At 51.2% G+C, this 12,866-nt stretch overlaps 9 protein-coding genes across 9 annotated transcripts; 4 read left to right on the forward strand and 5 right to left on the reverse strand.

Annotated features, from left to right (window-relative positions):
* Positions 1 to 206: 206 nt before the first annotated feature.
* BCR37DRAFT_394012 (uncharacterized protein) lies at positions 207 to 2,147 on the forward strand (the record flags this gene model as incomplete). Its single annotated transcript, XM_040871393.1, has 3 exons — positions 207 to 992; positions 1,169 to 1,304; positions 1,528 to 2,147. 3 exons carry the CDS (start codon positions 207 to 209, stop codon positions 2,145 to 2,147), a joined length of 1,542 nt encoding a protein of 513 aa, XP_040724080.1.
* Positions 2,148 to 2,272: 125 nt separating this feature from the next.
* Positions 2,273 to 4,105, reverse strand: BCR37DRAFT_394013 (uncharacterized protein; the record flags this gene model as incomplete). The annotated part of the gene is made up of 1 exon (XM_040871394.1): positions 2,273 to 4,105. One exon carries the CDS (start codon positions 4,103 to 4,105, stop codon positions 2,273 to 2,275), a length of 1,833 nt encoding a protein of 610 aa, XP_040724081.1.
* A 149-nt stretch (positions 4,106 to 4,254) lies between these two features.
* On the forward strand, positions 4,255 to 4,912 carry BCR37DRAFT_394014 (uncharacterized protein; the record flags this gene model as incomplete). Its single annotated transcript, XM_040871395.1, has 2 exons — positions 4,255 to 4,279; positions 4,326 to 4,912. The coding sequence occupies 2 exons, from the start codon at positions 4,255 to 4,257 to the stop codon at positions 4,910 to 4,912; spliced, it is 612 nt and encodes a 203-aa protein (XP_040724082.1).
* An 85-nt stretch (positions 4,913 to 4,997) lies between these two features.
* On the reverse strand, positions 4,998 to 7,123 carry BCR37DRAFT_403186 (solute symporter family transporter; the record flags this gene model as incomplete). The annotated part of the gene is made up of 4 exons (XM_040871979.1): positions 4,998 to 6,119; positions 6,161 to 6,458; positions 6,500 to 6,872; positions 6,913 to 7,123. The coding sequence occupies 4 exons, from the start codon at positions 7,121 to 7,123 to the stop codon at positions 4,998 to 5,000; spliced, it is 2,004 nt and encodes a 667-aa protein (XP_040724083.1).
* Positions 7,124 to 7,745: 622 nt separating this feature from the next.
* On the reverse strand, positions 7,746 to 8,380 carry BCR37DRAFT_381368 (dolichol phosphate-mannose biosynthesis regulatory protein Dpm2). Its single transcript, XM_040869681.1, has 3 exons — positions 8,278 to 8,380; positions 8,144 to 8,233; positions 7,746 to 8,094 (listed from the first exon to the last, which is right to left on the reverse strand). The coding sequence occupies exons 1-3, from the start codon at positions 8,293 to 8,295 to the stop codon at positions 7,942 to 7,944; spliced, it is 261 nt and encodes an 86-aa protein (XP_040724084.1). The 5' UTR covers positions 8,296 to 8,380; the 3' UTR covers positions 7,746 to 7,941.
* Positions 8,272 to 9,696, forward strand: BCR37DRAFT_79511 (cytochrome c/c1 heme-lyase). The gene has a single exon (XM_040872490.1). The coding sequence runs from the start codon at positions 8,462 to 8,464 to the stop codon at positions 9,221 to 9,223; it is 762 nt and encodes a 253-aa protein (XP_040724085.1). The 5' UTR covers positions 8,272 to 8,461; the 3' UTR covers positions 9,224 to 9,696.
* On the reverse strand, positions 9,126 to 10,422 carry BCR37DRAFT_381371 (pyridoxal phosphate-dependent transferase). The gene has a single exon (XM_040869682.1). The coding sequence runs from the start codon at positions 10,399 to 10,401 to the stop codon at positions 9,256 to 9,258; it is 1,146 nt and encodes a 381-aa protein (XP_040724086.1). The 5' UTR covers positions 10,402 to 10,422; the 3' UTR covers positions 9,126 to 9,255.
* A 45-nt stretch (positions 10,423 to 10,467) lies between these two features.
* On the reverse strand, positions 10,468 to 12,024 carry BCR37DRAFT_381373 (ferrochelatase). Its single transcript, XM_040869683.1, has 2 exons — positions 11,658 to 12,024; positions 10,468 to 11,607 (listed from the first exon to the last, which is right to left on the reverse strand). The coding sequence occupies exons 1-2, from the start codon at positions 11,781 to 11,783 to the stop codon at positions 10,516 to 10,518; spliced, it is 1,218 nt and encodes a 405-aa protein (XP_040724087.1). The 5' UTR covers positions 11,784 to 12,024; the 3' UTR covers positions 10,468 to 10,515.
* An 8-nt stretch (positions 12,025 to 12,032) lies between these two features.
* On the forward strand, positions 12,033 to 12,819 carry BCR37DRAFT_381374 (uncharacterized protein). Its single transcript, XM_040869684.1, has 2 exons — positions 12,033 to 12,327; positions 12,395 to 12,819. Exons 1-2 carry the CDS (start codon positions 12,144 to 12,146, stop codon positions 12,718 to 12,720), a joined length of 510 nt encoding a protein of 169 aa, XP_040724088.1. The 5' UTR covers positions 12,033 to 12,143; the 3' UTR covers positions 12,721 to 12,819.
* The last annotated feature ends 47 nt before the right edge of the window (positions 12,820 to 12,866 follow it).

Genomic DNA, 12,866 nt, shown 5'->3' on the forward strand with positions numbered 1-12,866 from the left:
CCGTCTAGCCTTGCTGACTCTCCTTCCATCCTCCTCCGTACCCCTACAACTCTCTTTTGTGTGCAGCTGGTTGACAGTCACGGCTCCCAAGCAGACCAAATTTCAAGTTTCTGCTGCGACCCGCCCAAATGCACACAGCGACCAGCGACTTGCAACGACCAACACTCGAAAGTCCTTATAAGAATCCTTTGGTTACATAGATAACAATGGGAGGCACTCGAGCACAAAAGGCAGAATACTTTGAGAAGGTCAAGTCTCTCGTTGAGACCTACAAGTCCTGTTTCATCGTCACCGTTGACAATGTCGGTTCCCAGCAGATGCACTTGATCCGAAAGTCCCTCCGTGGCGACGCTGTTGTGTTGCTCGGAAAGAACACCATGGTCCGTCGTGCTCTCCGTCAGTTCACCGCCGACATTCCAGAGCTCGACCGTTTGCTGCCCCTTGTGCGCGGTAACATGGGTTTCGTCTTCACCAACAGCGACCTCAAGGACATCCGTGAGCGCATCTTGGCCAACAAGGTCGCTGCTCCTGCTCGTGCTGGTGCCATGGCTCCCCTTGACGTCTACGTCGAGGCTGGCAACACCGGTATGGACCCTTCCAAGACCTCTTTCTTCCAGGCTCTCGGTGTCCCCACCAAGATTGCTCGTGGTACCATTGAAATTGTCTCGCAGGTCCACCTTGTCCAGGCCGGTACCAAGGTCGGTGCATCTGAGGCTACCCTCCTCAACATGCTCAACATTTCTCCCTTCACCTACGGTATGAAGGTGGTCAACGTCTACGACGACGGCCAGGTGTTTGGCCCTGAAGTCCTCGACATCACCGACGACGTGCTCATTGGTCACTTCATGTCGGCCATCCGCAACGTCGCCTGTGTGTCGCTTGCCGCCAACTACCCAACCCTCGTCAGTGTCATGCACTCTGTCATCAACGCGTACAAGAACTTGCTTGCCGTGTCGGTTGCTACTGAGTACACCTTTGAGGGATCTGAGAAGGTAAGTTTACAAATTCTAGCAAGCTGCACTGCTGGTCTGCATGCTGGGATGAATCTTTATGATAGGAAGAGTCTGATCTCCAATGAAGACATTCTTAACATGACTGAGTTTGCTCCTGCAGTGCGGGCCCTGCCTTGCTTTCCACTTCGTCTTGAATATATCGCTAACAAGCTTAGATCAAGGAGTATTTGGCCAACCCCGATGCCTTTGCTGCCGCTGCCCCTGCTGCATCCGAGTCTGCTCCTGCTGCCTCTGAGGCCGCACCTGCTGCTCAGGAGGAAGAGGAGGACTCTGACGGTTCCATGGGCATGGGTCTCTTTGACTAGACATTCTTGTAGCTCAGGATTAAGCATCTCGCCTTCATCACCCCGTGATGCACCATGTGTATCGCCATCATCTTGACTTGTGAATTTTATTTGATCGCGACGACGACAAATCTGAATGAGCACAATCAACTACAAGCTGCAGATGCATTGTATAGCGAGAGCCGCAAGGACAAGGACGCAGTCCTGTGCCTTCTCTACAAGCCGAGTAGTCACCTCCTATATCGGTGCAGCGGCCATCACACTACCAGAGAACGTCACACTCGAACCATGGCAAGCATCAACAGCTGCTTCTCCAGCGCCAGCAAAATCCACCGTACAAACACAGACGAAATACATCATCACAGGTCCCGAGGGATCCCTAGACCTTGCTGTTCCTCATTTCGTTACTTTCAAACAAACATCCACAAGTGTCACAGTTTCTGTACAAGATGCCAATATCAAGCGACAACGTGCCATGTGGGGAACGACCCGAGCACTCCTTCAAAACTGCGTACGGGGTGTCGCAGAAGGTTATGTCGTGACCATCACATTTGTGGGTGTTGGTTATCGAGCAGCCGTTGAAGCTGCTGCTGCAGGACAATTGGAGAGTACCGGGACCGTTGTCCTTCGTGTTGGCTACTCGAAACCAGTCAGTTTGCCACTACCAAAGAGCATCTCAGCCTCTTGCTCACAGCCGACTGTCCTCATGCTACGTGGCGTGGATAAGCAGGCTTTAACACAATTTGCTGCAGTGATCCGCAGTTATCGCCCACCAGAGCCATACAAGGGAAAGGGAATCTTCGTCAATGGCGAGACGATCCGGATCAAGGACAAGAAGAAGGGCAAGTAGAGCTCATCTTTTTCACATTTCTTTGTTTTTTTGGCTTGGCTCCAAGCCTTCTACTCATTACAAAAGAAAAAGACAGACAGTCATATGGGAGAGCATAGCATGTTAGCATAACCTCAAAATGGCGCTTACTTGACGACAAGGACACCGTTCTGCAATGTGGCGCCAACTTCCTTGAGGAGGGAACTCATGTTCTTCTTATTTTGCTTATTACGCGCCAGCTTGTGCTTGAAGAGGTTCAGCAACGAGCGCATGTCGACACTACCATGCGAGACAATCGCCTCTTTCAGTTCAGCAGCCGTAATCAAATCACTCTCATTACCAGCGACAAGAACAGGTGACCCATGACGCGGTGAAGCCAAGGGACTCGTTTGTCGACTTGCAGGACCGGGACTCGTGACATCCCCAGTCTGGAAGCGAATCTTCTTTTGTGAACGGTCTGAATCATACCCATCGCTGCCAGCACGGCGTTTGTGGAGGCTACTGCCAGCCTGAGCAGCAGAAGAGGGGATATGTGCGAAACTGACAAGAGCAGCGCTTGGCAGTCGCAGTGTGACTAGACCAGGCCGATGACGACGTGCACGCGCTGCAGCTTTTGCGTTGTTGAGATTTGAGGCTGACGGTCGACGTGAGCTGAGTGAAGAGCCATCTGAGACTTGCGGCGTGTTGTATGTGGTGACACTGGTATTTTGCAGACGATTGACTTGATCGCGGATGTTTTGGTCGCGAAGCTGGTCTAGCGACTTTTTCTCCTCTTCGCCCTTGACACTGGCTGCCGCTGATGTCTTGGCTTCTGCTTCGTCCTCAGACGTGGAAGAAGAGGCATAGGGATTGCTGGAATCTGATTCATACATGTTGTTCTTTTCCAAGCGCTCGAGGAAGCGCTGGACTCGACGACCTTCCTTATCCAGCTTGGCCTTTTGCTTTGAATCTTCCTCGTCGTCTGCATTTGGATCTGCGTCACCTAGTGCATTGGCAGACAGCATCTCTTTCTTGATGCGCTCTTCCAACTCCTTATTGTCTTCTTCATCCTCTACCAACGCATGCTGCTCTTCGTCGTCCGCAAAGTCCTCGTTGAAGTCCAGTTCTTCCTCCAATTCCTCATGCTTGACATTCTGCTTTCGATTGTCGGTTGTCGTTCGCATCCGGTGCTGAGGAGCAGCGACAGCAGGTGCAGGCGAACCTGGTAAGCTCGGTCCACCCTCACGCATGAACCAACGTGGCAACGAACGCGCCTTGCCCATCTTCTCCTCTGCCTCATCAATCGACAGCGTCGAGTATCGCGCACGCGGTTGAAACCGATAAAACTTGCTGACGGGCGTCACATCAAATCCATCGGCAGACAGAGTCATGAAGACATACGTATGCGCCTGCCCACCCTCGAGTGTTCCTTGATACGATGCTTTGCCTTCAAAATCTTCCAAAATCCAGGGATAACGCTCTTCCGTACGCAGCTTGTAGACTTGCTCATCTGCTTGATAGACTTGACGTGTCTTTTTACGGTTGCCGCGCCGACTGCCTGCTCCTGCATACGGTGCGACATTATCTGGTGCAACACTCGGCGCTGCAGCTGTAGCAGGTGTCGTTTCACTTCCATCGTCCGCAACAACCGCAGCAGCAACCGGTTCCTCGTACGGATCACGCCGAGAAAGACGCACAGGTTGCGCAAGGTCTGTAGATGGATCAATCGGTTTTGCACCATGAAACCGCATGATATTATACTTGTGACCCGGACGTGTTGCACTCCCCTGTACTGCCTCACCAGTCTGTCGTCTGTCTGAAAGAACAACAGGACCTGTGGGCCCGGCTCGTAGCTTGTACTCTGTCCATGTGCGTGTGTCGACTGGGACGTCGATCGGCTCGCGCTTGACGGCTTGCGTGGGTGCTGCAGATGAAACTGGCCGTTGCGCAAGAGGCACTGGCTTCTTCTTCTTCGGCGCCCTGATGGACAGGGAAGACATGAGCCGGGGTCGGGAGGAGGAGGAGCACAGTCGATGGTCGCATCCAAGTCGCGTCCTGGATGTCGCTCGCCTAACCCTGCAAGCGAACGACCAAGAAGAGAGCGTAAGCAAGACACAGACACAACTACAACCAGCCAGGACAGCCCAGGATGTTGAGAACAGCCATCAGACAGCGTACGTCTTCACTACTCTACTGTTCCGAGTGAGTGCTAACAATCAGCGCTGCGCCCGGCCCTGCTCAATGTTACCCGTGCTCTCGCCACGCCGTCCACCACAGCCGTAGGCCCATCTCGCCTCGAAGAAAACATGCCGCTCGGGTCTGAAGCCAAGCCACAGAACGCTATGGACTATATCCTTACAACGGCTGATTCAGTGGTCAATTGGGCGCGACAAGGTTCGCTTTGGCCAATGACTTTTGGACTCGCTTGCTGTGCGGTGGAGATGATGCACGTCTCTGCGCCCCGATACGACCAGGACCGTCTCGGAATCATTTTCCGTGCTTCACCACGTCAATCGGATGTCATGATTGTTGCTGGTACCTTGACAAACAAGATGGCACCGGCATTGAGGCAAGTGTATGACCAGATGCCTGAACCTCGTTGGGTCATCTCTATGGGATCATGTGCGAATGGAGGTGGTTACTACCACTACAGTTACTCGGTTGTACGGGGATGTGACCGTATCGTACCAGTGGATATCTATGTGCCTGGTTGCCCGCCTACATCAGAAGCACTCATGTACGGCATCTTCTTGTTGCAAAAGAAGCAAGCTGCACAGAAGCTGACCAGGCTCTGGTGGCGCACGTAAAGACTTGACATGTTCTTTGTTAGCGTATCGAGTATTCATTCATTCACAACCGTTTGACATCTATACATGTATACTCCCGTGTGAGCTAGTCTGCTCGATTTGGAATGGCCTTGCCCCTCATGTCTGCCCAGATCCCATTGAAAACACGGCTCATTGACGTCCACGATTCCCATATAGGCAATACAATCGTGATGAATGCAGCGACCCATGCCCAGAGCATTGATACGACGATCCAGCCGGTGAAAAAGCCCTTGGAAAAGACATAGTGCGATAAGAAGAGGGGTAGGGGAACGATCAAGATCAGAATAACACTGGTCGATATTCCTGTATACGCAGCTGTTCGCACAGCGCGGTTGAGGAGGACGGGGTTCTCGTCGTCATCCAAGATTTCACCTGTCCCTGACTCAATGGTGTCTTCAAGAACCTGTTTTTCTGGTGTCGACGTACCCGATAGCTCCTTCTCTTTGATACTTGAGACTGTGCTCGTCTGCACATTGATGGAGCGCGTAATGCTAAAGTCAAAGTCAGCCGGCCAAATGAGTGAAATGGTGGTGGCCACAATAGCAGACACCATGAGCGACGTTAGATTTCCCGCAAGCTGCGCATACAGCGTTCCCGTCGTTTCAATAGAAATGACACCATCATGAAGCGCTGCTGCTGTGACTAGCCAAGCAGTAAGTCCAGCAACCAATGCTGCAAGTGGTGCAACGATCATGGCGATCCAAGGTTGCTTCTTCCAGCTAAATGCATAAAAGACGGGCACCACGGCAGGACACACGACAACGCCCATGAAATTGTAAAGCCAGCCCAAGTCAAGACCAACAATGTTCCAGATACAAGCACCGAGTGCTGTAATGATGGCCCACGCAACAATGCCTACATGGGATAAGCGGACCAACTTCTTTCCGCTTGCATGAGGATCGATGTAGATGGCATAAATGTCAAACGTCCAGATGGATGAAGTGGCAATGAGTTCAGAACTGAGAGCTGATGTCACGGCCATGAAAAGAATGATGAGCATAGCAACGGCACCCCCTTTGCCGAGCAGAACATAAGCTGCCGCTGGAGCTGGCAGACCTGCACCAATTTGTGCTGAAGATAGGATATCTGGGAATGTTGGAAAGTCAGGATCATGCCGCAGCCCTAGAGCAACGAGCCCGAGACAGGTGGCGAAGCCAAAGGGCACACTGAACCATGCGAGACCGCCCTTTGAGTTAGCATTCGCTTATAAATGGATAGATGACGGACCAGCAAGTAGCCTCGCATAGCCGTCGATGGCTTTGAGGCAATAGCGCGTTGCCAATATCCCTGATCCAGAAACACAGTAGCGAAGTTTGCGCAAACATTGATCAAGCCAAATACCAGGCCTTGGTTGGATTTCATGGTCAAGTAGGACCCATTCTGGTTGCCACCGACGGGAGTTTCCAAACCAGCGGCTTTGACAAGGTCGTACAAGGCACCTGGAGATCCAAGCTTGGATGACGTGACGAAGGCACTGAAGAGAAAGTAGAGGATGATGATCATGAGGATGGCAGTGTGGGAGTAGCTAGACCGTTAGCGATGCTGGTCGAATGCAATGCGACTTACTCCGCCAAGAAAGTTGCTCGAAGGCCGCCAACCACAACGTAACATACAACGCCAAGTGGAATCAAGATGTTGCAAGCGTAGACATTCGCACCAGTGAGCGCATTGACGACCGCTGAGCCGCCAAGGAGTAGCTGCGTCGAGACCAACAAGTTAGTCACTAGTGCAAACGCCAGTATGAGCCAGTGCACAGTGACGCCGTAACGACGATGAATGACTTCCAAGAACGTGTGACACCTTGGAGCATTGAGCTTGATCTTGACGGCCAATACTGCAAAGAGAACAATCTGGATGGTGGCACCAGCAGCATAGAAATAGGAGCCGGTGATACCGTATCGGTAGGCCACAGCTGAACTTTGCAGCAACGTTGCAGCCCCTGCGAAAGTTAGATTTTGTGCTGAATCAAGGAGACTTACAAGTCCATGAAGAGACAACAGCTGTTGCTATGAGTCCTGGCTTGACACTTCGACTCGCCGTGTTGAACTCTTCTGGATCAGATGTAGAATTGACTGTGTATCGATTCTGAATATAGGAGAGCAAGACCATCAAGAGAGCTGCCACGAATCCAATGCCTACGACGATGCCATAACCTAAACCCTCAGGAAGGACAACGCGGAAAGCCGACATCTGTAGAGCTTGTATGTCTTAGTATAGTTGAGCGATGCGTGTCGTCTGTGCAGCTCTTATGCTTTTGAACCGTAGCGGCACACGACCCAGCTGCCTCGGCATCTTGAAGCGATGCATCTACGACACAGATAAGCCCATGTATCGGAATGCGAGATAACTTTGTTACGTGCTGGACGTTATCTGTTATCTCTTGGCAATCAGATGGACATGCAGATACCAAGCAATGAGCAGATTATCAATGGGAAGATCTCCTCAGCTACAGCATCAGCACGAAGTCTCGATCAGTAGAAACCGTGCATAAGTATAGGGTATGTGATAGAGTGAGGAAGATCTTTTCGAAAGCGTAGAAGTGCAGGCGCCATCTGATGGAATTTGAGCGTGAGACTGGTTGCACGTGTATCCCAGGGATTTGTATATATTCACAACGCGGCCCGCACCCTCTTCCTTTCCCCATCCCTGTGCCCGGGCTTTACGTTAATCAGTGAGGATTCGTCCGAGATAACGTTTTTGCTAGTTGAAAACTAAACAAGACTGCTCCGGCATGCCTCGTGCATGTCGGGAATATTTGGAAAAACACTCCCCTTTCTCTCTTTCATTGCGGTGTCTCAAGTGAGTCGTTTCTATGAATGAAGCAAGGCGAGAACGTAGGAGAGCAGTCTTTTCAATTGGTAGCATCAGTACGCGTAATGCTTTCTACAGTGAAAGGAAATGAAGCGACCAGTACTAGTGTATCCTCCGTATTGTCACGCATCGATGCTCACAACAAGCGCGTGATCTCTGACTGAACTATGCCTGTCGCCTGTCTCGAGTGATGCTCATCACTTGCTCTTCTTTGCCGCCTTCTTCTGACTCGACCTGACCATGACCATGCCAAGAAAGCTACCGACCAACGTTCCACCGAGAATGAGAAGGATAACAGGAATGCGGATTGCCCATTCGCGCGCCGGGAAGAGCTCATGCAGCGGATGCCCCTGGATATCTGTCAGTACATAGCATAAAATGTATCATAGTGAGACGCACTTGATCTACAAACGGCATGAGCATCACCCACGCCGTGTAGTAGACGAAAACAAAGGTAGCGACAAAGAGCATAAGGAGACCAATGAGCTTCTGGAAGCTGTCAGCACAGAGACATATCAATGATAGGAGCATACGTCGATACTGCTTGCCATGATCAGCAGAGGAGAGGAGCTTGGCCCGTACAGTCGAGCGGCTTGTAGCTGGTGCCGGTTGCTTTGTCGCGTCGCGGGATTTGTTTGAGCGGCAAAAAGATTCAACACCAGCTGCAGTACTACTCATCATTGCTGAAGAGCTGTCTTTTCTCTGGTCCATGCAAAGATGAGCTGGTTCTGGTCCTCAGAGAATAAGAACAATGCAAGCTCATGTCCCGTCCAGCACACACAGCCAAGCGCAAGTTGTCCCGTAGACAACAAATTGCCAGCGCCACCCTCGAGCGATGAAGCAGCCAGCTGTCCTGTTGTCAAGGATGGACAAGTCAATCCTCGCAATTTCATGCCAGAATTCTCACAACGACCCATCTCTGCGCGGCAAAAGGGTGCGCTACCAACGCAAAGAACTATATCGACCATTCCGAAAGCCGCGATGGATAATGACCCCGCGCCGCCTGTTGCAGAAGGTCAGAAAGATGGGTTATGGGTCTATCCGTCACCCCAGCAATTCTTCAATGCAGTATTGAAGAAGGGTTTTACAGATACAGAAGAACGTGATGTTCCAGCCATGGTACAAATACATAATCAAGTCAACGAACGTGCTTGGCAGGAAATCCTCGCTTGGGAAGCAGACAAAGCACAACCGTGCGGTGGACCCAAATTGGTTCAGTTTCGAGGCGATGCCACAGTGCTCACCCCGAAAGCTCGGATGCTCGGCTGGCTTGGGTATGCGAGGCCCTTTGATACGCATTTCTGGACGGTCGATCGGTGTGGCACCAAGGTCGAGTATGTCATTGATTTCTACAAGGGCAAGCAAGGAGGTTCATCTGCATCGAGTGGGAAGCTGGCCATGCCAAGTTTCTATCTAGATGTACGACCAGCTGGCGTCGAAGGCTTTCCCTCAAGACTAGCACGAGCACTGCATCTATAACGTCCCTTCTCATAGCCCGTGGCGAGCACTTTTTATACATCGAACTCATCCAATGCCTGCCTCAGCACTGTCATCAAAGTCTCATTCTCAGGCTCAGTGCCCACAGTGATACGCAGACATCCTTCACAACCAACTTCATTGCCTCTGAAGCGAACCACCACTTTTCGCGTCTGAGCAAGAGCTTCATAGACTTGTAACGCAAGTGCATTACTCACCTTGCCGGTCTTTGTAGATTGAATTTGTGCCATGATGAAATTTGCCTCTGTTCCGCCAACGAGTTGTGAGACTTGTGGTAGGTCTTGTAGGTTCTTGGCAAGGCGTGTTCTGGATGCATTGAGTTGAGAGACGTGTTTTCGCATTGTCTGTAGACCGTCATCAGAGAGTGCTCGAAGGGCGAGATCAGACGTGGGTGTGGAGATGTTGTATGGTGCTTTGAGTGCATTCATGAGACTTGCAACCGCAGGTGAACAAAAAGCAACACCGAGCCGAATAGCTGCAAGACCGAATGCTTTACTGAGTGTTTGCATGACAATCAGGTTTGGGTATCGATTGACCCAAGTGCAGACGGATGAGCCGTCTAATGAAAAGTCAATGTAGGCTTCATCGACAACAAGGATGCCGTGCCATCCAGATTCGAGCACTTGTAAGATATGCTTTGGGTCAATGAGTTTTGAGGTTGGATTGCCAGGTGAGCAGAGGAACAAGCACTTGATGTCCTTATCCTGTTGCAGCTTTGTCATAATCTCCTCCATGCGCGGCTGAAATGCATTGTGTGGGTCGAGTGGGATCTTGACCACATCGACATCATTGATACTGGCACAGACGCCATACATGCCATACGTCGGCGGTGTCGTCAAGATCTTATCTCGTCCAGGCCGACAAAATACACGCAAGATGTTATCAATGGCTTCATCACTACCCACGCCCACAAACAGATTCTCAGGCGTCAAATCACCGCCTCGCAGGACACACAAGCGTCGCTTGACTTCAAGCTGGTTCGGATCCGGGTAGCGATTGAGTTGTTGTAAATCTTTATAGTCGCCAAGGGATGGACCGTAGCTATTTTCATTCGCATCAAGAAAGATGAAGCCGGGTCCGTTGTAGTCATCGCGAGCACATCTGTATGGTGCTAGTTTCCATATATTGGGCCGCACAAGGACTTCTAGGTCAAAGGCCATTGCGGTAACGATGAACAAGATGGTGGCAAGATAGATTCACGTCGCGATTGATAAAAGGAAGGACGAGATGGATTCACTTAGGACTACATTTTATCAGGGACTATTTAGTAGTATTTACTGCGCGTTGGCATCCATGTAGAGCGACGCCTTGTTGGACGTATCTGCAAAGAAACGCTTAGTGTCCTCGCACTTGGCATTGACACAGCCCGGGCATCTCAGCATGAGCTGCTTTGTTGCCGGTGCTTTTTCCTCGAGATGCTTCTTGACGAGCTCAGCAGCAGCATTAATAAATGTCTTGCTGTCATTGAGAGACTCACACCGCTTGACACCCTCAATGCCAAGCTTATGCGCATCCTCCATGTACTCCTCCAACTCATGCAAGGTCTCAATGTGATCCGAGGTGAAAGCAATCGGAATCAAGATTTGGTTGTTTCTGCCATTCTTGCCGAGTCCCTTGATAGCATCCATCGTTTGTGGTCCCATCCAAGCAGACGGTCCGACTTGTGATTGCCAAACTAATCTGTATGGGTTTGAAAAGCCAAGTTTCTGCATGACGGCCATAACGGTCGCTGCGACTTCTGCACAGTATGGATCGCCGCGGTTCACAACACTCATTGGGAGTGAGTGTGCTGAAAAGAGAAGCACCACGTCGCTGCGTTCAGCTTCGTTGAAGTCTTGCAGTTTCTTTTTAATGTTTTCAGCAAAGGCAGCAACGAGACCGTCGTTGCAACCCCAGCGATCAATGACCGACCAAGTGATGGATTCCTCGGGGTCATGCTCCTTGAGCTGCTTTCTGAGTTCATTCAGAGAGGAGCCTGTGGTAGAACACGAGTACTGCGGGTACTGTGTGAAAGCCACAGCACGCTTAATACCATCCTGCTTCATCTGCACGATGGTATCCTCACTCAATGGTTTTGCATATCGGAAGGCGACATAGGGTTTGTGCGGTGCAGTCTTGGGAGAAATCTTATCCAGTACTTGACACGCCTCGCTCGATTGTAACTCTGACCACTTTCGAATGGGTGATCCACCAATACTTTCGTATTGCTTTTCAACTTTGGGTGTCCTGCGACGGGCAATGAGGGGACCGAGATATTTTTGAAGAGGTCCAAGGGGAATCAAGTCGCCGTCTGCGAATAAGCGGGAGAGAAAGTCGTGCACCTCGGGGACTGTCGATGGGCCGCCCATGTTGAGGAAGACGACACCCTTTGGTGGAAAGTTAGTTTCAATTGAGAGGGAATTGCGGGTTTGCTTACAGTAGGTCCATGGGTGCTTCGGTCGCGGCCTTGTTCGGCGGAGGGCACAGCTGTTGCCAGTGTCCGTATGGCTGTGTTCCGTGCGATGAGCGGTGCCCGTATGTGCTTGAGGGAGCGGGCGAGCATGGCAGCAGAAGGATGGGTCGTAGCTGGTCGTGGTCTGGGGGATCTGCTTCCTCTGCTTACGACGTCAAAGAAGCAGACTGTCGGCTCGAGGGCGTTCGATACTGGGCTAGTAGAAGAACTGGATAAGCTGAGTCTATACAGATCAAGACAGAGCCCTGTTGATTGTGCCCTCTGTCCTTCTGCAGATAAGAAGCGCTGAGTGACTGCTCTATTTCCAGTTCACGTGTTTGTACTCAGCATAGACGGCAAGATATATTAGTATTGTTAAACACTCTATCTGAGCCGTTGCGATACAGATCCTGCTCTGTCTGACTCCAGCTAGCACATCACACCTGCGGCCCCGAGTAAGCCTAAGGAAGAATGTCCGCCATCACCCCTCAAAAGCGGTATGAGCCCAAGGACTCCATCACACTAGGCTTCTCTGCAGCAGGCATGTCTGCCATTGTTGGCACAGTCGTCTCTGCCGCGCAAAACTCACTCGGCAAGCACAACTTTGGTGCCATGGGTATCTTTACACGGTCCGGCGCGACCATTGCTCTTTTCGGTATGTTTTCCTCTTGTGTTGTCTAGACATGATGATGGTTGCATTACGTTTACTAACACTACTCCAGCAACAGCCGGTGGTCTCTATGCCTTTGGAGAAGCAGCTTCTTCCAATCTACGGGAAACAAATGATGCCTGGAACCAATTCTACGGTGGTGCACTCGCAGGTGCGACAGTGGGTGTGTATAAACGCACCATTCCGGCAGTTGTTGGGTATTCTGCTGGTGTCGCCGTGCTCATGGGCTTGTTTGGCTGGAGCGGTGGTCATATCGGAGGCATCTATGCGCATATGGATAAGAAGGAGAAGGCGGAGTGGGAGAAGACCTTCTTTGCCAATGAGAGGAGATTGCCGCGGAGTGAAGTCCTGGAGAAGCTGAGTGCGGCCCCGAAGTAGAGTGCCTTGCTGCTTTCTGAGGCTCTGTATGCATCCTATAGAAGCCGTCTCTATCTTGCTATGAGCCCTCTTCCCGTAGACTCACAAGTCTTTCCCATGTCTTTTGCTTGAACTGGCGACTTGTAAGGCCTTAGGTTCCTTACGTC

This window comes from Protomyces lactucae-debilis (assembly GCF_002105105.1).
Source record: "Protomyces lactucae-debilis strain 12-1054 chromosome Unknown BCR37scaffold_14, whole genome shotgun sequence".
Taxonomy (NCBI): domain Eukaryota; kingdom Fungi; phylum Ascomycota; class Taphrinomycetes; order Taphrinales; family Protomycetaceae; genus Protomyces; species Protomyces lactucae-debilis.